Source organism: Ovis aries, chromosome 8, assembly GCF_016772045.2.
Source record: "Ovis aries strain OAR_USU_Benz2616 breed Rambouillet chromosome 8, ARS-UI_Ramb_v3.0, whole genome shotgun sequence".
In the NCBI taxonomy this organism is placed as follows: domain Eukaryota; kingdom Metazoa; phylum Chordata; class Mammalia; order Artiodactyla; family Bovidae; genus Ovis; species Ovis aries.
Window position 1 is genome coordinate 32274989 of NC_056061.1, and position 25158 is coordinate 32300146.

Sequence of the window (25158 nt, forward strand, 5' to 3'; positions counted from 1 at the left end):
CCAGGGCAAAATCAGCCCCAACTCTCATACAATAAACAAGACAGGGTGATACTTGCACTGGTTAGTATAAAAGAAAAGAATCCATAAACATGCTACCTTTGTGCAGCCAGTTGAGTTTCAACAAAAACTGAAGTTAAATCAATGACACAAAGAAACTCTTTATCAAGAAGACATTACTAAAATGGAGGTAGGACAATGTGTGGGTCCCCTGAGACTGTCTCACACACTGAAATTATCTGACATTCCTAAATAGTTAAACCACCCCTTCCCACTACTGACCAAAGTGGAGGAGATAATAAAAAACCCCTTTCCCATCACTGACTACCATTTGTAGGGAGAGTAACCACATCTCCCCCACAAATTTCCAAACATCTGTGTAACAGAACTGTGCTCATAAAGAACCTCTAATCTAGAGAAATAACAAATGACTGAAAATATGATCGTGAGCAAAAGGCAAAGAGATCAAAAAAATAAACAGGATACCTAGAAATTTTTTAAAATGTAATTGGAACTAAAAAGTAAATGGATGTTTTTAAAAGTAGATCAGAAACAGCTGAAGAGAACATTAAGGATTTCTGCTTCCAGCAACATGACCAACCAGGTTCTCTAAACATTGCAGATTAAAAAAAAATACATATATCAGGCTTGCAGAAAATAAAGGTAACAACCTCCCCAAATAAAAAAAGTAAAGTTAGAGCAAGGAGCAGTGAGTTATAAGCAAGCTGGAAAGGCAGGGCTTCCCTAAGGATGAATAATATTAGTGCTGTAATAGGTGACGAGACTGAGTCATAGGCCCTGCACCACCTCTTCTATACCAAGGCAAAGATCTTTGAAGTTAGTTATAACAATCAAGGCTATGGAAAGCCATAGTTCCAGGCAGAAGCAAACACAATTCCTTCTAGAGGAAAGTTTTCTCACTTTCAGTTCAGTTCAGTCGCTCAGTTGTTTCTGACTCTTTGTGACCCCATGAATCACAGCACGCCAGGCCTCCCTGTCCATCACCAACTCCTGGGGTTCACTCAGACTCACGTCCATCGAGTCGGTGATGCCATCCAGCCATCACATCCTCTGTCGTCCCCTTCTCCTCCTGCCCTCAAATCCTCCCAGCAACAGGGTCTTTTCCAATGAGTCAACTCTTCACATAAGGTGGCCAAAGTACTGGAGTTCCAGCTTTAGCATCATTCCTTCCAAAGAACACCCAGGACTGATCTTTAGAATGGACTGGTTGGATCTCCTTGCAGTCTAAGGGACTCTCAACACTCCAAGAGTCTTCTCCAACACCACAGTTCAAAAGCATCAATTCTTCAGTGCTCAGCTTTCTTCACAGTCCAACTCTCACATCCATACATGACCACTGGAAAACCCATAGCCTTGACTAGACGGACCTTTGTTGGCAAAGTAATGTCTCTGCTTTTAAATATGCTATCTAGGTTGGTCATAACTTTTCTTCTGTACTATTTCCATAGATTATAATCAAACACGTATGAACTTATAATCAAAGATGATGAGACACCAGGAAATAAATCACCATGAGGTAAGGGTCAGTAGAAACAACAAACCACCAAGTTAGATTTCTAAAATAATTAAATCGTAAAGAACAGCTTATTAAATAGCTAGAGACAAAGTTTATAAAGAAATAAAAGATGGAGTTATAAAAATGAACAATCAACAAGAGACCAGCAAAAATAACCAGGTATATATGAAAATGTACAGTTCAATGGAACTGTTAGATACCAAACCAATACTGCTGACATTTCAAACTTAGTGGAGTTATAAAACAGCACTTAGACACAGCTAAAGGTTAGATTAGTACACTGGAAAATAAATATGAAGAAATTGCATGGAATACAGCATAGACAGGTACGATTTAAAATTTTAAAGAGAGTTTAAGAGATATTGAGAATAGAGTAAGAATGTCTAAAGTACATCATAAACGTGTAATAAAGAGAGAGCATAGAGAAAATAACGGAAAGCAATATTTGAAGATATAATGGTTGAATATTTTCCAGAAGGGATGAAAAACTTGGAATATATACATAAGGGACTATTACTCATACTAAGCAAGACAAAGAGAAATGAATCTACATGTATACATAATATACATGAATACATGAATACTGAAACAGTGAAAACCTAGAACAAAAAGATTTCACCAGCAGCTAGACATAAAAAAATCATCTGCAAAGAAACAGCAACTAGAATGATGGCAGATATCTTAACTACATTAATGGAAACCAAGAATCACTATCATAATATCTTTAAAATGCTGACAGAAAATATCCGTTAGTTAGAAATGCATACCCTGTGAAACTAGTTTTTAGGAATCAGAGTAAAATAAAGATATACTGAGATAAAAAAAATAGAGTTTACTACAAACAGGTGTACTTATGGAAAATTCCAAAAGATATATATTGAGAAAAATTATCCCAGAAGGAAAGTCAGAGATGTAAAAAAAAAAATGAGTATACAATTCATTAAGCATGTAACAATGACTAATATACAAATTATGATAATAATTATTTATAAGGTCAAAAAATAAAAATTGAAACATAACATAAAGGTTTGGAGGAGTTTCCTAGGCTTTACTCTAGTATTACTGTTTGATGGAAAGGAATCAAAAGCAGAAATAATACTAAAAATATTTAACAATTATTACATCATGGATACTAGCTAATCAGAATGATCAATAAAATAATCAGTATGACGACTATACCAGTGCATTACTGATGAACATCAGCCTTAGTTAAGCTGCAGACGAACTTTAGACTTTGATAACTTATGTTAAGCCTGGGAGAATCTCAAGGGAATCATAAAAGACTAGAAATAAATTATATAACTTCTATACAACTGAGGGGGAAAGGTGAAATAAACAAAGAGTAAATGATTGAAACTTCAATCAAGGAAAGGAGAAAGGAAAACAACATAAAAAAAAAAAATCCAGAGTGAATAGACAGCACAAAACCTGTAGTAAAAATATATCAATAACAGCATTAAATGTGTACAGACTATATGTACAAGTTTAAATACTGATTGTTAGACTAGATTTAAAAATATAAAAATCAGATATATGTTTATAAGGAACATATAAAACAATATAAATAGATTGAAAAAAAAGAGATGGAAGAAATTATATCTTATATATCCCTTTCAACTGCAGATAGTGACTGCAGCAATGAAATTAAAAGATGCCTGCTCCTTGTAAGAAAAGTTATGACCAACCTAGATAGCATATTAAAAAGCAAAGCTATTACTTTGTCAACAAAGGTCCATCTAGTCAAGGCTATGGAAAAGCCTGATGCTGGGAAAGACTGAAGGCAGGAGAAGGGACAATGGAGGATGAGATGGTTGGATGGCATCACAGACTCACTGGACATGAGTTTGAGTAAACTCTGGGAGTTGGTGATGGACAGGGAGGCCTGGCGTGCTGCAGTCCATCGGGTTGCAAAGAGCCGGACATGAGTGAGTGACTGAACTGAACTGAACTGATCCACTCCAAGGGGCTTCCCAGATGGCTCAGTGGTAAAGAATTCACCTGCCAATGAAGGAGACACGGGTTCCATGCCTGGTCTGGGAGGATCCCCACATGCCATAGGGCAGCCAAGCCCATGCACCTGTGCTCTAGAGCCTGTGAGCGCCAACTACTAAGCCCATGTGCCACAACTACTGAAGCCTGTGTTTCCAGGAGCCCATGCTCTGCAACAGGAGAAGCCACCAGAATGAGGTGCCCATGCACCGCAACATTAGAAAGTAGCCCCTGCTTGTTGCAACTAGAGAAAAAAGCACACATCATTGACGGCCCAGCAGAGTCAAAAATAAAAATAATAAATAAATAAAATTACACACACACACATATATGGTAATCAAGGTTAAATAAAGTCTTAAGGGTGAGATTGTAATACAAAATGACTAGTACCCTTATAAGAAGAGGAAGAAACACCAAGATGTGAGGACATAGTGAAAAGGCACCATCTGCAAGCCAAGGACAGAGACCTTGGGAGAAACCAAACCTGCCTTGATCTTTTACACCTTGATCTTAGACTTTTAGCCTCTAAAACTGTGAGAAATAAATTGTTATTTGAACCACCCATCTGTGTATTTGGTAACGGCAGTTTTAGCAGACTAGAACATTAGACAAATATTAACCAAAAGAAAGCTGATTTTATTGATATTTACAGTAAAAATATACATTGAGGCAAAAATATATTCTTAGGAATAGAGGAGTATGCTACATAATGAAAAATAGTTCAATTTATAAATGCTTCTATGCATACATACAAAAATGGACAAATATAGAGGGAGAAATTCACAAATTCACCACTTTAGATACTAGTTATGTGAACCACCTGAAGAGGACATTTTGCAGTTATTTAGAAGAAATTTGAATATGGTATGGGTTTCAGTTAAGATGAAAATGTGTAACAATGGAAAATAGATTAATGACTAAAAATTATCAGGTTATAAAATAACCATATATTTAGGCAAATATGAATATATACATATGTAGACAAATACCCACACACAGACATTGGAAATATTTACCAATCACTAATTATATACCACACTAGATATCTGAGCCACAAGGGAAGCCTAGTTATATATCATACTACATATACAATAAGAAATAAGGAACATCATACCCTATTCTCATGGATTTTATATGTCAAAGTAACTCAGATTGTAGGTCTCATGGCCTTTTGATCTATGACATAGGCTTCTCTGAATCTTTTTAAAAAAGTCCTTTGAGAGAACTGAACACAAAGCTAGAACAAAATATTCTTTAATAATTCAATTACAACTAGGTGTCCCCTGATTATCTGTTTCTTAAAAATTGAGTTATAACTGATATACAACATTACAGTAGTTTCAGCAGTATAACATAATGGTTCAACATTTTATATATTGTGAAATGACAACCACAAAAATATCCATTACAGAGTTACAAAATATTTTTCCTGTGATGAGAACTTTTAAGATTTACTCTCTTGGGAGGGAGGTGGAAGGGGGGTTCAGGATGGGGAACACATGTACACCTGTGGCAGATTTCATGTAAATGTACGGCAAAACCAATAAAATATTATAAAGTAATTAGCCTCCAATGCTATGCTATGCTAAGTCACTTCAGTCGTGTCCGACTCTGTGTGACCCCATAGATGGCAGCCCACCTGGCTCCCCGGTCCCTGGGATTCTCCAGGCAAGAACACTGGAGTGGGTTGCCATTTCCTTCTCCAATGCATGAAAGTGAAAAGAGAAAGTGAAGTCGTTCAGTCATGTCCAACCCTCAGCGACCCCATGGACTGCAGCCTACCAGGGTCCTCTGTCCATGGGATTTTCCAGGCAAGAGTACTGGAGTGGGGTGCCATAGCCTCCAATCAATCAATCAATCAATCAATCAATAAAAAGACTAAAAAAAAAAAAAAAAAAGAAGACTCTCTTAACAACTTCCCATTATAAGTGCTTTTTTTCTCATTTAGATATACCTACTTAGCCTACATGAGTCCTACATACCTTTTACATCATTTGTAAAACACAGTCTTACATTTTATACCATGTATTGAATTTCCTAATAAAACAAAGTGGCTAAATCAGCATTTCTCAGATATTTTGGTAATCTATATCTGATTTAAGAAACAATTTTTTCAAAATTAATGAGGCCTATAATTGACCCAATAATATAAAAACAGTGATTTTAAAACATTAAAATCCACTTAGTATTGATCAAAATTATACCTATAAAAAATGCCAAATAGAAGGAAAACAGTTCATGAATGAAAGAATATGGGAGCTTCAGATTTTTTAAACAGCAGTATTAGACAGCAAGGACATTGTATACTGACCATTTGGAGGCATATGGTAAAGTTTACAGATCTGAGTTCTGGCCAGGTTTTTGCTTAGCATACAACCAACCGGACTTTGAAAAGGAGCCTGCCATGCACAACAAGACATCAGACTTCCTTCCTGAGCCAAAAACTGAGTGATTTTTTAAAAGCATGGCTCAAGTGTTTGCCCCTGGGTTGGGAAGATCCCCTGGAAAAGGAAATGGCAACCCAGTCCAGTATTCCTGCCTGGAAAATTCCACGGGCAGAGGAGCCTGGCAGGCTACAATCCACCGGGCCATAAACAGTTGTACATGACTGAGCACACAAGTGTCTGCAGACGTGATAGCTTTTCAATTTCTTAAGAAAATATAATTTTAAATGACCGGGTAAAGGATCACTCAGTATTTAATTAAACAGATCTACCTATATAAGATATACCTAGAATAGACAAAGAAACAAACGAAGCCTTCAGTTACTCCCATAATTTTCAGTCTGTGATGGGATTATTTATCTGCTTTTCCTGTTTCTACTTTTAACAGTTTAACTGCTATACATAAACATGTACCTATAGAATTATTGTTCCCTTTATTTAAAAAAATCTATTTATTCATTTGGCTGTGTTGTGGCACATGGGATTTTATATCTTCATTGCAGCACGCAAGCTTCTTTTTTGCGGCATATGGGATCTAGTTCCCTGATTAGGGATCAAAGCCAGGCCCTCTGCATTGGGAGTACGGAGTCTTAGCCACGGGACCACCAGGAAGTCCCCTCTCTTCTGTCTTTAACAACATCTTCCAAATACACCAGAGATCCAAATTTACTTATTGCTGCTGCTGCTGCTAAGTCGCTTCAGTCGTGTCCGACTCTGTGCGACCCCATAGATGGCAGCCCACCAGGTTCCCTCATCCCTGGGATTCTCCAGGCAAGAATACTAGAGTGGGTTGCCATTTCCTTCTCCAATGCATGAAAGTGAAAAGTGAAAGTGAAGTTGCTCAGTCATGTCCGACTCTTAGCGACCCCATGGACTGCAGCCTACCAGGCTCCTCCGCCAATGGGATTTTCCAGGCAATAGTACTGGGCGGGGGGCCATCACTTTCTCCAATTTACTTATTACATAAGGGTAAATTATTTTTAACAAATATAAAGATATTAAACTGTTGCAATTAAGTAATATCCAATAACTGTATTAATACAATTTTTAGAGCATGAAAAAAAGATCAAGTATATAAAGTAATAGTTTACAGCTATGATCAGACTTATGACTCTATTATAAAAATTTAAATTTCTATTTATAGTATTGTTCCTCAGATTTATCAATTGTAAAGTTGGGATTCCTATACCTCAGGAATGAGTAAAATGACTTGAATTCCTATCAAAATACCAGTGGGATTCTCTTGGTAGTGACAGGAAGACCGGACAAAGGGATTTAAAGTTCATCCAAGAGCTACAAGAATATTTTAGAAGAGTAATAAAGGGAGATTTGTTTTCTAGGTATTAAAAGGTATTAAAAATAGAGAAATAAAGACAACTGGCTGAAGAAAAATCAAGATAAACAATACAAAATTAGAGTCTCGAAACATGCACATTAGAAATAATAATAGAAGAAATAATTATATAACAAAAGAAACTTCATAAATTAGTAGAAAGAGTTCAAACAAGAGATGCTAAGTATGGGGAAATTTAGAATGAAGCTTTATTTTAGGTAAACTTTAAAAACAGATTTTAGATGGATTTAAAAGAAATAAACCAGAAAAAAAATGTAAATCAGTATTTATCTGACATATAAGAAACAAAGACAGAAACAAAACACAGGAACTCAACAAATGAAACAGCAGTAAAATTAGATACGCCAAAAATTATCAGAGATGAAACAGAATTATTTGTAGGTGAAAACATTTCATACATGGGAAACCATAAATACTTTGAAAAATTATTAAACAAAATCAATCCTATTTAGAAAAAAAAGATGATAAAAATAAAAGAAGGAAAAACTGTCACTTTTAATAGTACCCAAACACATACACAATGATAACAGAATCCAGGATAGATTTTAGACGTGTTTACTTTTCTTTTACGCTAACAAAGCATTCATTTTCTCTATTTAGGTCCTACATATTTCTCATTAATATTTGTTGCTAAGTGTTTTCGTGTTTTGTTCTTTTGGTAAATTAAATATATTCCTCAGTAAGCAGAGGAAGATAAAGCTTCTCTTCTCTGCCCTCCATCCCCTCATCTCCCTATCTCCCTTAGCAGAAGGGTCATCTTTTCAGTCTACGGACAGCTCAGAACAGCAGAAACTATACCTTGCACAGCTTAGAGATTTGCCTCTACATAAGGAATGCTAAAAGGCAGCGCTGTATTCTTGTTGAGGGAAGGAAAACCATGACCTGAGAAATAAACAGTTGGGAGAAAAACATACGGACAATGTAATCTGACGAAGAAACACATACCTTTAGAAAACACGCCCACTGAAATTTCTCTGAAGAAAATTTTACCCTAAACCGCTAGTTTAGAACAGGGTGGGGAAAGTCTGTCTGGAACTAAAAGCATGACTTTAAACTTTAAATTTAAATAGAAAGTACAGCAAAGGGAGCAAGTAACACCTGAGAACTCAATATTCTGAAAGTTCAAGAGGGACAATCTTACAACAAAAAGTAAGATAGGAGATGGAAATGCTAAGGAAAGAAGAAACATTAAAGGCCAGTTTTGGAACTAATGGTTGAATAAAAGGGCTCTAAAAAGAGAAAAAGGAAACAAGAAAAGAAATATGTGAACAAATTACAGTAGAAAATTCCTGAACACATAAAAGAATGGATATTTAGCACAGGCAACCCTGTTTTTGTACTATGACTTTATCAGTGAAGGAAGTACGATGTTCTACATTACAGCACAAGTTCCTAGTGTTCAAGAACGGAAGCAAACAGTTTGCAGGCCTGCTTCTCTGGATAGCACTGTTTTATGGATATCAATTGCTTTTGCCTAACTCATCCAACATTTCTTTTCATAACAGCACTTTGGTTTCTTTGGGAGACTTCTCTTTCCTCTACTTTAAATCCTTATGATTTGGATAGGGCTCACCTCGCTCCTCAGCTCAAGGGTAGGCAAATGACTTCTGTCTAACAAACTAGAGTCCCGCACTACAGGTTAACCACAGACTCAATCCTGGGCTTCTGCTAGAACTGCTGTTAATTCTGTCCCTCCTGGCATGTGGATTGAGCACTTCAATTCAGATATATCTAAAGCTATTCTAATTCTTGGAATTATAAAATTCTGTGTTAATACCTTTCCTCTTTTCCTCCTTAAGGAGGAACCAGTGGTTTGCAAACTTCAGAGCACATCAAAATTACCTGGAGGGTTTGTTAAAAAATAAAAGACAGACTGCTGAGGTCCACATCCTGAGGTAAATCTTGATGAGGCCTGAGAATCTGCATTTCTAACATTTCCATGTAATGTTGGTACAGCGACCACTGCCTTCCTGGTTCATATTATTCACACCAGAAGGAGTAGTAACCAACATATCTCCAGCCAGATGGAAAAAAAAAATGAAATAACCCTTGAAGCAAAAATGAAAGTGTTAGTTACTCAGGCAAGTCTGATGCTTTGCGACCCCACAGACTGTAGCTCACCAGGTTTCTCTCTCCATGGAATTCTCTAGGCCAGAATGCCTGAGTGGGCAGCCATTCCCTTCCCCAGAGGATCTTCTTGATCCAGGGATTAAGCCAGAGTCTCCTGCATTGCAGGAAGATTCTTTACCCTATAAACTACCAGAAAGCAAAATGAATACTAAAATGAAAATTTTAAGTTATCTAGAGAATAATTAGAAATTCACACCCAAAACTATGCAACACAGTAAAGCTTTTCTTAAAGGAATACTTAACTGAAATCTTTATGGTTAACAAAAATGATGACTAAAAATAAGTTAAATACTCAACTTCAGAAAATAGAAAAATACAATAAAATTAGCAAAAGCTGAAGACTTTACTGTAAGATCTGAAAGTAAAGAAGTAGAGAAAACCAACAAAAGCAGCAGAAGCTATAAACAAGAGAAAAGCTAATTCTTTGAAAAGGTAACCCTCAAGAAGCCTGAACAGGAAGAGAGAAAATAAAAATGCAAAATCCTAGAGAGTATTAAAATCCAACTGCATAAATGGAAGAGACTAAAAGAATTAAGTGACTCTCATTGCAACTTTACGGCTATATATACTGCTGGCACTAGTGGTAAAAAGTCCATCTGCCAATGTAGGAGATGCAAAAGTCGAGTTCAATCACTGGTCAGAAAGATCCCCTGTAGGAAGAAATGGCACACCACTCCAGTATTCTTGCCTGGAAAATTCCATGGGCAGAGGAGCCTGGTGAGCTACACTCTATGGGGGCACCAAAAGTCGGATGGGATTGAGCACATGAGAAAATATAAAGGAAATAAATAATTCCCCAGCAAAATATACTAAATTTGACCTATAGAAAGCATAAAAACCTAATAAAAAAGACTCTGAAAATTAAAAATTTTAAACTATAAAAGGCAAATGAGGGGCTTAGATGTTTTGTAGCTCCATTCTATAACCTTCTAAGCTGCGGGTTCCAAGTCATTTTGATCACACACACTTATCAGTAAAATATTTTTGAATATCCATCCCAATATACATATATTTGTTTGTATTCATAAAGTAGATGCATGTGAAAGTCGCTCAGTTGTGTCCAACTCTTTGCAACCCCATGGACTATACAATCCATGGGATTCTCCAGGCCAGAATACTGTAGTGGGTAGCCTTTCCCTTCTCCGGGGGATCTTCCCAACCCAGGGATCGAACCCAGGTCTCCTGCACTGCAGGCGGATTCTTTACCAGCCACGCCATGAGGGGAGCCCTAAGTGGACGTGTGCTACTATACATAATAAAACAAAATATAAATAAAATAGTATCAAGAAATATTTGTTTCATGTATGAAGAAAATGAATCTATTACCTTGTCTATCTATTAGAGTGTAGATTTTCCAATTTGGAGACCAGTACTTTAGTTCTTGGGGCTTCCCTGATCACTCAGTGGTAAAGAATCCACCTGCCAACACAGGAGGCCTGGGTTTGATCCCTGGGTAGGGAAGTTCCCCTGAAGAAGGAAATGGTAACCCACTCCAGTATTCTTGACTGGGAAATCCCATGGACAGAAGACTGGCAGGCTATAGTCCACAGGAGTCAAGCACAACTTGGTGATTAAACAACAACTTTAGTTCTTATGTATATTAAAATCCCTCACAACACAGAAATAGACAGAAACCTCCCTAAAACATGAAACAAGGTAAACTTAATTATAAAATATGATGAGGAAAACACATTTTACAGCCCAAGTTCATGAAGACAAATAAACACTGTGAAACTGAATACATTAGCATTGTCATGACTAAGATGGGTTTCTCCGCCCCCAAGAATGTAAGAGTTATTCAACTTCACAGACTTTGTAGATGTAATTCATTTTATCAATAACTTGAAGTAAAAAATTACAGAATTATGTTAACAGATGAAGTCTTTTGATATAATCCAATGCTATTCACAATAAAGAGAAGGGAAGCAATTAAAATGATTATTAACTGAAAAAATTAACAGATTAAATCTGAAGTTTAATAAAATTAAAATTTAATTTTTAAATTAAATTTGAACTATCAATATTTTAAAAATAATCCAGATTGATAAAGGTAGCTGTGTATTTGCTCATTTGGGCTTTTACTTCTTCTTGATTTGTCGTCCTTTATACATTATGGATATTAATTCTTTCACACTACACACATTGCAAATATCTTTTCCCACCCTATATTGTATTTTCTGACTTGGTTTACACTGTTGGTGCTGGACTATTTTATGTCAGTTTGGTTATGTCTGGTAACTATACTTCCCAGAGTCTTTTTCCTGGATGATTCCAGGTTGAGTAATACTGCATGGACCACTCTGCAACTTGCTTTATTATTTAACATTCTAGTGAGATTTTTAAAGGCAATCCAGATTGATAAAGGTAGCTGGAGTCAGCCAAAAGAGAACTCGGTATCCTACAAAAGAAAGCAAAAATAAAGCAGAAGCCACAGTTCTTGGAAGGGTATCATGGTGAGACACAGCAGCCCAGAGTCTGCCCGGCATGCCCTAGTGTGTCCTCTGTGGCGCTCTGTACCTAGCTTGTCTTCCCAAATTTGGTCCTGCTGACTACCAGCCTGACACCATCACTTGTTTGCAAACCCAGAGCATGTGCATGCTCAGTGGCTTAATCATGTCCGACTCAGATCCCATGAGCTCTTTGCAAACCCAGAGAGGTTGTGGCAACACAGAGGCAGCAGATTCCACAGCTCTCCCCAGTTCCTCTGCAATACCAGATATGCTTGGCTTTTCAGATTTCCCTGCAAGCTCTGATTTGTCTATCTAGTTCAGGGCTTCTGAAGACTGGTTAGTGAATAGTTCTCTAATGAGCTGACTCTTCCCTTCCCCACCAACTCTCCCACATTTGTCTAAGTTCTAAATCTTTGGTTTTCATAACCCTTAAAGCGGTACTATCTCCCCGACTGAAATCTTTGTAAATAGTCAATTTAACCTTATCCCTTATAGTTTGTGTGTTCTCAGTCTTGTTTAAGAAAACTAAAATCTTTCCCAAATCTAAGAGCTGTAAGTTTGGCTTTACACTTTCAGATCCTCAAATATCAGAGTTTAGACACCCAACTTCTACTTATTATGAGTTGCTTCTGGACCTTTTTTTTTCCCTAATAGGCATTACTTTAGTATTTATTTTGATTAGAATAAAACAGCAATCAGAAAATCAACAATTGTGATTATTTGCCACTTGGCTTCTGACCATTTTTATCAGTCATCTTGGGAGACCTATGCAGCGCCAAATGAAACTCAGCCCACACAATGTCTTGTGGAGGGTGATGAGAACGGCACATTGTCTGCCTGGTCTGAACAGAGGTCACAGCAGGGAGAGCATCTGCTGAAATAATGTGAATGAAGGAAACAACCATAATTGCCTCATTAAGAGATCTCTAGCCAAGTAATCACAAGAAGAAAGGAAGCACCCTAAAATTAAGTATATAATAAGGAAAATTTGGGGGAGAATAAAAAATGCAGGAGAATTAAGGAGACTTGGGTATTCCTTTGCTGTTACTAATTTCCTTAGTCACTGTATGAATGAATGGAAATGTGGACTCAACAGTTCAGTTATTCAACTCTAGTCCTTGCCAGTTATTAGTAGGGAAGCAGAAGATGCAAATTCACAGCTGTCCAGGCTACAAACAAATGTAAAAGGGTGGTGGGAATTGCTTACTACAGACCAAAACTTAGGAATTAAGATTTAAAGTCTATTTTGAAATTACAATGAAGAGCATACAATTAAAGGCATAAGCAGGAAAGAGGTAAAATATGAAAGAGCAAAGTCTAGGAACAAGGGGGAAAAAAAGGGAAATTGTCTCCGCTTAACCAATTTACTTTATTTTCCATCTCTACTTTTTAAAAAGAGATTTTTCTTAAAAGTCAATAGCATATAGTTACAACTAATGCCTTGGTCACTTTAAATTCTATACAACTGAACATATATTTTATTCAACATGTTGATAAAATAAAACTATTTCACATTCAAAGCTAAGGTAAATATGTTCCTAATTTTAATTTAAATTAAGCATCTAAGCTGAATGAAAAACTAAAATGTACTGAAATTGTGACATTTCCACATTTCCTGATATTTCAAAAGATTAAGCTTTATTAATTTGTATTATACAGTTAATAACATATAAATAGAATCTTGAGAATTATGATTATTAAATTTTTCTGATTCCAGAAAACACAGTAAAATTAGCTTGTTACAACCACAAGCCAGGTTTAAAATAAGCAAACTATTTGATGACTTTGATGTTTTGCACCCAAAATGTGCTGGCTAATTTTTCCATTCCATTTACCATTCCAGTCTTTAAACTGCCTTAATCTCCTGCCCTCAGATGTTGACCTTGTAAGAATAGGGGTCATAGGTCAGACTAGACAGACCTCAAAGGATCTGAACTATCAATTCATGCCTGAGAGATTTCTCTTCCACAATAGGAACCTACTAAACAGCAAATTCCTAAATCTAATCACACAAGGATCAGGGTGAAACAGTTATTTATTGGAATTTGTTGATTTACATTTTTCAAACATCTTCAACATTTTTATTTTTCTTTTGGGAGCAGGTTCTGGGACATAATAAATTAAAAATAATCACTGGGAGAACTTTTAATATAAAACAGATATCCTTAATAAAATAGCACCATAAACCTAGGTATGGCTTCATTATTTCTGGAAATGCTATGTGGATTTCAAAAATATAGCACTAGAATTCCTAACTATAAAGTACCTAGAGAACTTCACATTATACCACAGAGATAAGAGTAAGAGATTATTTTGCCATAGTGGTTTGTGGGGAGAGGTGTGGAGGAGGCATACCACCAGTCAATTTTGAGCCCCCTTGCTCTAAAGATGAATGAGGGCATTAAATAAATATTTTTTTCTTTTTAATAGACAAGTGAAAATATACAGTCCTTCACTGAGAACAAAGTAAATAGATTAACAACAAAAACAAAAAAAAAATATCATTAAGAATTCAAAACCTTGCAAATTTAAAGAATTTGAAACCACAAAACTAGGACCCTGTAAAAAATAATTCTTCTATTATACTGCTCTGATCTTTTTTTAAAGACAAGTAAGCTCTTAGAACAGAGAATAATTTAGACATATATATTGAGTTTCTATTTACATTCACCTTGTTCTGGCCATAGATGGTAAATAAAACATAATGTACCATTCTAACACCATTTTAATACTGAACTATAAGGATTTTCAAATTTCATAATCAATTTTTAAGTCTAAATGAAAACATCTTAAAAATTATAAATTAATAAGTATTTCTAACATGAACAAATAAAAGGAATTTCCTGCACTTCCATGCCAAAAGCAGTAATAACGAACATCATAACAATTAGCCTTCTTTCTATACAAAAAACATTTTAACTTCAACTCATGTAGAAAATCAGGAAGCTTACTCATGTGCCAATGCAGTGATGCAAACGTATTACTGCTTGAAATAGAATAAAAGCAACACAACGTTGACATTATTTTCTAAGTTATTTTGTAAATCTCAAGTAAACATTGTTGAAAAGGAACCTGCATTATTATTATGAATAGCACTTCTTGGACTGTGTGGTTGGGTCAAAAGATGTGGAAGGTTCAGGAGAACAAAGAAGATAGTCACTCTGCTAGAAAAAAATCAGAATAAAAGAGGAGGTTTAAAAACAACATAAATTAAAAAAACAGTTTTATGTATACACTCAATGTGTATATACCTATCATATATATATACATTTCAAATATTTTTAAAATTACACATATTTTTGTTCTTAAAGGATTAAAATCATTTAACCTACATATAGAAACATTATCATAACATCTGTTTCAGTTCACATCCTTTTTACTAATCTGAACTAAAATTTTATTATATAAAATATTTAATTCTATATTATAGGTTGACATGATTATTTCATATAAATAGGAAAGACAATGACAAAAAAATCATTCTCCTATCTTTCCCCACAATTTTATTCTATTAGAGGTCACTTTTTTTTCCTCAGAGTAAACTGCAGCTCTTCAAAGAATAAAAAGATACCAAATTTAACCCAGTTTTTGAGAATGAGTTTTTAAATTTTTAATTAACAAGTTTTGTTTTATCAGCAGCATAAAGAGACCTTTTATAAGATCATTAAATCTCTTTACTCTCTGATAATGAACATAAGAAAAAAGTAAACAGCAAATATAAATAAAAAAATTATTCCATTTAAACCTTCAAGAGAGTATTTTAAATGAGGAGTTAAAATAAAACCAGTTAACAGGTACTGCTATGACATAGCTGGACACTACTATTGGCATACTAAACAGCATTCAGCAGAATTAAGACAGAATTTAAAAGTAAACCCATTTTCTTCTGTTAATAGTTTATTTAAAATTGACAGAATCTTTAAAATTATTTTTATTTCTTGCCACAGAATATAAATATTCACAAGATATAATTCTATCATATGTATATACATATATAGAACAAATAAGTTCTGAGTGATGAAACCAAATTTGAATGTGTTAAACATATTAACACTATATAATAAAACTTTAAAGTTTTAATCTTTTAACCTGAAATGATAGTTTTCAACAGATGGTGTTTCAACAATTCATGTTATTCAAAGGTGAAAAATGAGCCTAGACTTCAACCTCACACCTCATACAGGGGAAAAAACTTTGTGATTAATCAAATCTGGGGTTAATCAAAGTTTTTTTGTAAACATGACATAGAGTAACAGATTGATAAATATCTTTATCAAAATTTAAAACTTTTGCTCTGTAAGAGATTGGAAAGATAAACTATAAACTCAGAGGTAAAAATATCTGCAAATCACATATCTAAAGACTTATATCCACATTTTATATAAAGAACTCTCAAAATGCAACAATAAGAAAAGAATCCAGTATGAAATAGGCAAAAGGTATGAACAGACACTTCACTAATGAGGATATAAGGATGACACAAAAACATAAAAGGAGCTAAATATCAGTAAATATCAGTAGCTACTCAGGAAATGGAAATTCCATGATGAAATACCACTGGAGAGTAGAATGCTTAAAATTCTCTAAGAAGTACTGACAATACCTAATGCTGGTCAAGATGCTGAGCAACTGGAATACTCATATGTTGTTGGAGGGAATTCAAAATGATACAATCAGTCTGGAGAAAAATCTGGCAGGTTCTTATAAAGTTAAACATAAACTTACAACCAGATTATCCAGCAGCCTCACTCTTAGATAAATGAAAACTTATGTTCACACAGAAACCTGTGAACGAATGTTTGCAGCAGCTCTATTCATAATTGTCAAACTGAAACTACCTAAATGCCTTATTCCTTCACTAGCCCCCATTGTCTGTGGGGGATATTAATATATTGCAGGACTCTGAGAAAATACCTGAAACCATGAACAACACCAAACCCTATACATAAGATGTTTTTCTATATACATACCTATGATAAAGTTTAATTTATAAATTAGGCATGTGTGCTTAGTCGTTTAGTCCTGTCTGACCCTGCAACCCCATGGACTGCAGCCAACCAGGCTCCTCTCTCCATGGGGATTCTCCAGGTGAGAATACTGGAGTGGTTGCCATGTCCTTGTCCAGGTGATCTTCCCAACCCAAGAATCAAACCCAGGTCTCCCACATTGTAGGCAGATGCTTTACCATCTGAGCCACCAGGAGATTAACAACAACTAATAAGAGAAACATTAGAACAATATAGTATAATAAAAGCTACATGAACGTCTCTCTCACTCAAAACATCTTACTGTATGAATTTAATGCCTTTCTCATCTTAACTATGAACTTACCATGCACTGTGACCATGACTTTTGCAGTTTGGCGTGCAACAGCAGAATTATCACAAACTTCCTTTTCCTTCTCACAACTTCACACACAGAAGACTTCTTCATATATTAGTAACCTTAGCATATGATTTTTTTTTTTCATTAAGTCAAGAACTTTCTCCTTTTCACTTAAAAGAAGCACTTCGTGGATGTTCTTTGGCAAATCCCAATTGCCTGCATCACTACTCCTCTGCTTCAGCGCCATTAGTAAGTTAAAAAAAGGGTTATGTGAACACAAGCACTGCAGTATGATGACAGTGCATCTAGTACACAAGATGGCTACTAAGTGACTGATGACAGTGTATGCTGGACAAAGGGATGATACAGATCCCCGGCAGGACAAAGAAAATGCTACAAGATTTCATCACACTACTCAGAAGAGTGCACCGTTTAAAACTTACAAATTGTTTATTCCTGGAATTTTCTATTTACTGTTTTTGACAGTTGTTGACCATGGATAACTTTCTGGGGCTTCATGAAGCCCCAGAAAACAAAACTGCAGATAAGAGGGAAATACTGTATGGATATATTCAAAAACTTGGATAAATTTCAAAACCATTATATTGAGTAAAATAAGTCAATTTCAAAAAGTTGCAAATGAACAAAGTCCGAACTAGTAGAAAGAAGAAAATAAAGACCACTAAATAGACAATAGAAAAGATAAATGAAACTGATATTTCGAAAAGATAAACAAGACAGACAAAGCCTGAGCCAAACTTAAGAGAACTCAAATAAATAAAATTGGAAACGAAAGAGAAGACATTACAACTGATACAACAGAAATACAAAGATTATAAGAGACTACCAAGAGCAATTTGACACAAGCAAATTAAACAAATTGGCTTCCCTGGTGGCTCAGATGGTAAAGAATCCTCCTGCGAATGCAAGAGACATGGGTTCGATCCGTGGGTTGGGAAGATCCTCTGGAGAAGGAAATGGCAGCCCACTCCAGTATTCTTGCCTGGGAAATCCCATGAAGAGGAGCCTGACGGGCTATAGTCCACGGGGTCACAAAAGAATTGGACACGACTTAGTGATAAGCAACAACAACAAATTGAAGAAACTAAAATAAATAGATAAATTCCAAAAAACTTGCCACCTACCAAGCCTGTATCATGAAGAAAGAATATCTAAGCATATCAGTTACTAGTAAGTAATCAAAAGAGACTGAATTAGTAATCAAAAAAAATCACACCTTATCATTCCCATCAAAATAAACAATTTCTTAATATTACTCTAATATCAACTCATATGAAAGGTCCCCAAGTCTCCTCTGGCAACCACCAATCTGTTTTCTGTTTACAAGACCTTGGTTTTTGCTTTTAGATTCTACATGTAAGGGAGATTACGTAGTATTTGCAAGGTAAATCGTATCATATTTTATCATATACTATTTGATCATATGGTATTTTACTTATATGTATATTATGTAAAAAATACATACAAACACACACATACATATGCATATTTCATAAGCTGAAACAGATATTTCCTATCTATTTGAGAAAAAAGATTAATATGGTAAGTGTACAAAGACAAAGTGAGATAACAAGAAATATATTGGTCTCTGCCCCTAGTTCCTGGCACAGAGCTCCTAAAACCCTTATAATTTCATAAGTGATAAGAGCACTAGGAGTACCTCTTTATCTGTTATCAGTTTTTGACGTCTGTTCCTGACACAGGGCTCTTGAAACTCTTGTAATTTCCTACATGATAACAGGGTCTTCTATTTAATGAGGTGACAGACACTGAGTGGGCTCCTAGATGGCTCATGAGTGAGAGCTGGTCACTGCAAAGACCAAGCTATGACCAGACGCTTGGAATTTTTAGCCCTATCCCAATTTTCTTGAGAGAAGTGAAAGGGGCTGAAAATCGAGTCTATAGGATGAAATCTCCACAAAATTCCAAAAGTAAAGATCCAGAGAGCTCCCAGACTGGCATACACATCCACACTGGGAGGATAAAGCACCCAAACCCCTGGGAACAGAATCTCCTATGCTTGGGACCCTCCTCGACCTCACCCTATGTAAAATATCTCTATCTGTATCCTTTATCTGCTGTTATCATAATCTTTAATAAACTGGTAAATGTAAGGGTTTCTCTAAGTTCTGCGAGCTGCTATAGCAAATTAATCAAACCTGAAGAGGGGATCTTGGAAACCTCTGATTTAAAGCCAACTGAGAAAGAAGTTGCAAGGCAATCTGCATCTGAAATATGGTTGGATGGTCTTGTAAGACTGAGCCCTTAACCTGTGGGGCCTGATACTATCTCCAGGTAGATGCTGTAAAACTGAGTTCAACTGTAGAACATCCAGCTGGATTGTGGAGAACTGCTTGGTGTGGGGAAAAACCTCCGCACATTTGGTTATCAGAAGTTAAATGTTCTGTGTAAAAGTAATGGAGACAGGAAGGAGCGAAACATAACATGGAAGAACTGAGTTTTTCCCAGCATAGGAAAGAGGAAAACTGCGAGTTTTTTTTCCTAAAGAGAGAACTTAGAAATCAACAATAGCAAATGAACATCTCAGAAGAAATAAGCAGAGGACAAACAACATGCAATTCATAGAAGAAAAAAATACAAATGAAAATCAACATATGAAAATATATTTAACCTTAGTGAAAGGATGCAAAGGGAAAAAATGAGCTGCATTTCTTAACCTATGTAATAGGCAACAATTTAAAAGATGACATTATTCAACGAACAGTCCCACTTTTAAAGGGGTTATCCACTGACCTTATCTTTGAAGACCAGTTTGGAAATAGATACCAAAATTTTAAAGGGCATAGTCTCTAGTTGATTTTTCAGTACTAGGTATGTATCCCCTAATGACAGAATCAGACAATTTTTTAAATATACATATAAGCATTCTTACTACAATGCTATTGGTAAATTAAAAAGATTGGAAATAGCCTAAATTTAACAATTACATTAATTTAACAGAGCCTTGATTAAATTTTGTTACATTCACACAATGGGAATTTACATAGATGATAAAGACTGACATGAAATATTCCACAATACACTGTTAAGTAAAAAAAAAATGCAAAATCAAAAACATTGCACATATATCATGATTCCCATCCACCTGTAGTTAAGATATTTGGTGATTTTTTTATATTTGAATTTTCACTAGTGAATTATCTTTCAAACCAGTCAAAACAATAAATGTATTCTCATTTGAAAAAAACAGGAAGTGTTAGGATGTACTGAGGGGCACCTACCTCTGTCTATTGGGAACTTCACCTATCTGAATAGTCTGGTGGAAATAGTGGTTAAGGGACTGCCCAGTGCCTAATGCTTAAGGCTCAGTTAAATATATTCTGCAGAGAGTTCAAATTGCAGGATAGCCTATATTTCTGATAAATTCTATTCAAACACTCAGTGGTGGCATTTTATTTTATTGTGGCTAGATTTAATAGCATAATAAAAATATAAATTGAGATTTCAGAAATCTTTTCCAAATAAACTCACAGACTAACAAAGTAAAATGATTACCTGTCTCCCTTTGGTTTTCTTTTTTGTAGTGTCTTCCCTTTGGGTCTTCTTTCGCTTCCTAAACAGGGACTCCCACCAGGTCCTGTTACCCGTATTGATTCAAGGCCTTTGGAAGATTTTTTAAATGTGAACTCCACTGGTTCTCCTTCTTTTAGGCTTCTAAATCCTTCCATGAATAATTTGCTCTGAGAAGAGCAGAAGAGGAAGAGAGAAAAAGAGATTATGATTATTATTAATGCTTTATAAATTATCTCATGATTTTAAGATTAACATAGCAAGATATCTCCAGTTATTCATTATTAAGTATAAAATCATTTTTTTTAAGTTCAGTAAAAGGGATATCATTTAAAAGTTTCCTGTTGTAATAATGTGGCAGTGAAAGAATAAACTCATACCATTTCATAAAGAATCTGCCTGCTTCTGCTAATGCAGGGGATGCAAGAGACAAGGGTTGAATCAGTGGGTTGGAGAAGGAAATGCCAACCCACTCCACTATTCTTGCCTGGGAAATCCCATGGTCAGAGGAGCCTAGAAGGCTGCAGTCCATGAGTTTGCATAAAGGGGACACAGCGACTAAACAACAATCACCCTGAAGTCCACCAATGGGGAACTGATTAAATACATTATAATAAAGCTATATAATGTAATACCACTGAGTCACTAAAAGATCTACATGTATTACTGCAGGGAAGATAAATCTGTAATACTGCTGAGTAAAAAAATTAAGGGGAAGAACAGTGTATCTACCACAATATTAAGAGAAGTTTTTAAAAGGTACATGTTTAACTGATATAGTTATGGGGTCTGGAATAACTGACAGCAAATTATATACAGTCATTTTCTCCAATCTTTTTTGGGGGAAAAGTGGGGAAGCTCTTGGATACACACATTATTGTACCATTATAGCTTTTTGGGGGGGAGGAATTTGAAAGATAATGATTTTTTTTTTAAATTTCCTGACTGGAAAAATGTAACTTAGGTTACAAATAATAATCAGCTCTTTCAACCTATGTGCCAATTCAAACAATAATAAAATAATTAAATGATTCTATTTTTATTTATTTTTCTGAACTCCCTTGTATGCATTTAACAGATCTAGGTTCAAGCACCACCCAGCAATTCTTAAAGACTTTTCTGAATTTTGGGGAAAAAAGGAAGCCAATCTGAATATGGTAGGTAGGAGACCCTGATTCAAGTCCAATTCTTTAAGTCAACAGTAATGCAACTTTGAATGAGTCAATTATCTCTTTTTTTAATTTATCTGTAAATTTAAGGAACAGTGTTCTGAGGAACAATGGTTCGGAAAAAGATTTCATGAGAAAAGGATGGTGGTAAAATAAGTTTGTGAATTGCTGCTAAATATAATTTCCTCTTAGTTGAATCATACATATGTGTATGTGTGTGCTCAGTTGCTTAGTCATGTCCAACTCTTCTCAACCCCATGGATTTTAGCCTGTCAGGCTCCTCTGTCCATGAGATTCTCCAGGCAAGAATACTGGAGTGGGTCACCATTTCCTCCGCCAGGGGAATCTTCCCAACCCAGGAACTGAACCCAGGTCTCCTGAATCTCCAGCACTGTAGGCAGATTCTTTACTGCTGTTAGCCTATTTAAGTGTCTGATATTTCATACCCTCACCCACCCCTACCTCCACTAAAAAATCTTGTTTAACAATGTTTAACCCAGCAAATTCTCAACCTAATTGTTCCCAGAGACCTTTCTTAGATTTAACTACAGATGACTAACATCCTTAGAGAAATGCTGAATTAGAGAAAAGTCTAACTTTCCCAAGTAATGACGCTAAATGCAGCTAAATACTTACATATAACCAAATAATTACATGGAAAAGATAAAACCAACACTTCCAATTCTAATGCAGAAGGAGAATACTCATTGGAAGTAATATGACATACAAAACAGGGTTTTTTTGGCCACTTAATTTTGTAAATTGAAGGATATTTGCTTTACAGAATTTTGTGATTTTCTGTCATACATCAACAAGAATCAGTCATAGGAACACTCATGTCTCCTCCCTCCCCAAACTCCCTCCCCATCCTACCCTTCTAGGTTGTCAGAGTCCCCAAAACAGGTTTTTCTTTTAAAACAAGTTTCTCATGCAGGTAATTTGACACTGAGAAGTCTCTCACGTGGAAGTATAATTTGGCAGCACTTTTTCTGTTCTCTGATGCTATGTAGGAATCAGAAGGAAAAAAAAAAAATCACCACTGCCTATATACTCTAAGATTGTTTAAAAATTGTTTTTAGAGCTTTATATAGTATTTCAGAAAAACATCTATTTCTGCTTTATTGACTAAGCCAAAGCTTTTGACTGTGTGGATCACAATAAACTGTGGAAAATTCTGAAAGAGATGGGAATACCAGACCACCTGACATGTCTCTTGAGAAACCTATATGCAGCTCAGGAAGTAACAGTTAGAACTGGACATGGAACAACCGACTGGTTCCAAATAGGAAAAGCAGTATGTCAAGGCTGTATATTGTCACCCTGCTTATTTAACTTCTTTGCAGAGTACATCATGAGAAACGCTGGGCTGGAAGAAGCACAAGCTGGAATCAAGATTGCCAGGAGAAATATCAATCACCTCAGATATGCAGATGACACCACCCTTATGGAAGAAAGTGTAGAGGAACTAAAAAGCCTCTTGATGAAAGTGAAAGAGGAGAGTGAAAAAGTTGGCTTAAAGCTCAACACTCAGAAAATGAAGATCATGGCATCTGGTCCCATCACTTCATGGCAAATAGATGGGGGAACAGTGGAAACAGTGTCAGACTTTATTTTTTTGGGTTCCAAAATCACTGCAGATGGTGACTGCAGCCATGAAATTAAAAGATGCTTACTCCTTGGAAGAAAAGTTATGACCAACCTAGATAGTATATTCAAAAGCAGAGACATTACTTTACCAACAAAGGTCCGTCTAGTCAAGGCTATGGTTTTTCCATTGGTCATGTATGGATGTAAGAGTTGGACTGTGAGGAAGGCTGAGCGCCGAAGAATTGACGCTTTTGAACTGTGGTGTTGGAGAAGACTCTTGAGAGTCCCTCGGACTGCAAGGAGATCCAACCAGTCCATTCTGAAGGAGATCAGTCCTGGGATTTCTTTGGAAGGAATGATGCTAAAGCTGAAACTCCAGTACTTTGGCTACCTCATGCGAAGAGTTGACTCCTTGGAAAAGCCTCTGATGCTGGGAGGGATTGGGGGCAGGAGGAGAAGGAGACGACAGAGGATGAGATGGCTGGATGTCATCACGGACTCGATGGACGTGAGTCTGAGTGAACTCCGGGAGATGGTGATGGACAGGGAGGCCTGGTGTGCTGCAATTCATGGGGTCGCAGAGTCGGATATGACTGAGTGACTGAACTGATAGTATTTCCAAATCTTCTGTTTTTTTTCTCCTAAGCTCCCTCTTCACTAATTATAAACTGTCCTTTACTTTCTCTCCCTTTCTCACTCCCCACTCTAGAAAGTGCAGATTATCAACTCAGATGAAGTGGAGCACTGGTCAACTACTACAATTAAGAGAAGGGAGAAATAGCAGTTTTAATCAGAGCTATCATATGTTCATGCTTTGTTTGTGTAATCAAAATTCTGTCACTTATTTCCCCATAGTTCCTAGTATATGGGTACACTTAATTTGATTTCATTTTCTACTATTACAATTCTTGATACGGATCATTTGTTATTGAACTGCTTTTCCAAATCTAAAGTAAAATCCTGCTCTTACATCTAATCTTCATGACATTCTGAAAAAAAAAAAAAAAACAAACCAACAACTTTTTTCCATTCTATCATATACTCCCATCCTTCCCCAAATGAGCACACAAGGCAATCTGGATTCACAATCATTCACCCAAAAAAAAAAAAAAATCCCTAAGAAACTATAATGGCCTGCAAGAAAAGGATGCGAATTCTCAGAGAATATTCTATCTTTGCTATTATACCAAAATTGCTGCTACATAAGTGGGAAGGATTTGTTGAAAGATGGGGAATTAGCTCATCTTATTACTTCAAAAAAATCAACTTCTTGCCTCAGCAATTTTTATTAAAGGTGCCTCTGTTTTTCCAGCCACACTGGTTCCAATCTTACATTTATCCAATCATTTATTGAATTGCATGCATCCTTCCTTTCACCTGCCCCAACCATTTCATTGGATTGCCACTGCCCTACTTCTGGTCCTAACTACCTTCTACCTGGAAGAGTGTAATAGTTTCCTTATTGGTATTTCAGCATCAGATCTCCTCTCTTATCCTTAGCTTCTTCTACGCCTGTATATGTTCTCTGAAGAAACTGTAGCCGGTTGGTCTCCCTGTCTCAAAAATTTACAATACTTGTCTTAAATTGTAGGTTAGACCACTCATAATGTTACCTCTAGAAATA

At 35.8% G+C, this 25158-nt stretch overlaps 1 protein-coding gene across 9 annotated transcripts in view; it reads right to left on the reverse strand.

Moving 5' to 3' along the window:
• The window catches only part of LIN28B (lin-28 homolog B), a 136033-nt gene that overhangs the window by 31214 nt on the left and 79661 nt on the right, over nucleotides 1–25158 (reverse strand). For all 9 annotated transcript variants that reach the window (XM_042253146.2, XM_042253144.2, XM_060419171.1 and 6 more), the window contains 1 exon segment: nucleotides 20764–20948. In XM_042253146.2, coding sequence (XP_042109080.1) covers nucleotides 20764–20948 — 185 coding nt within the window.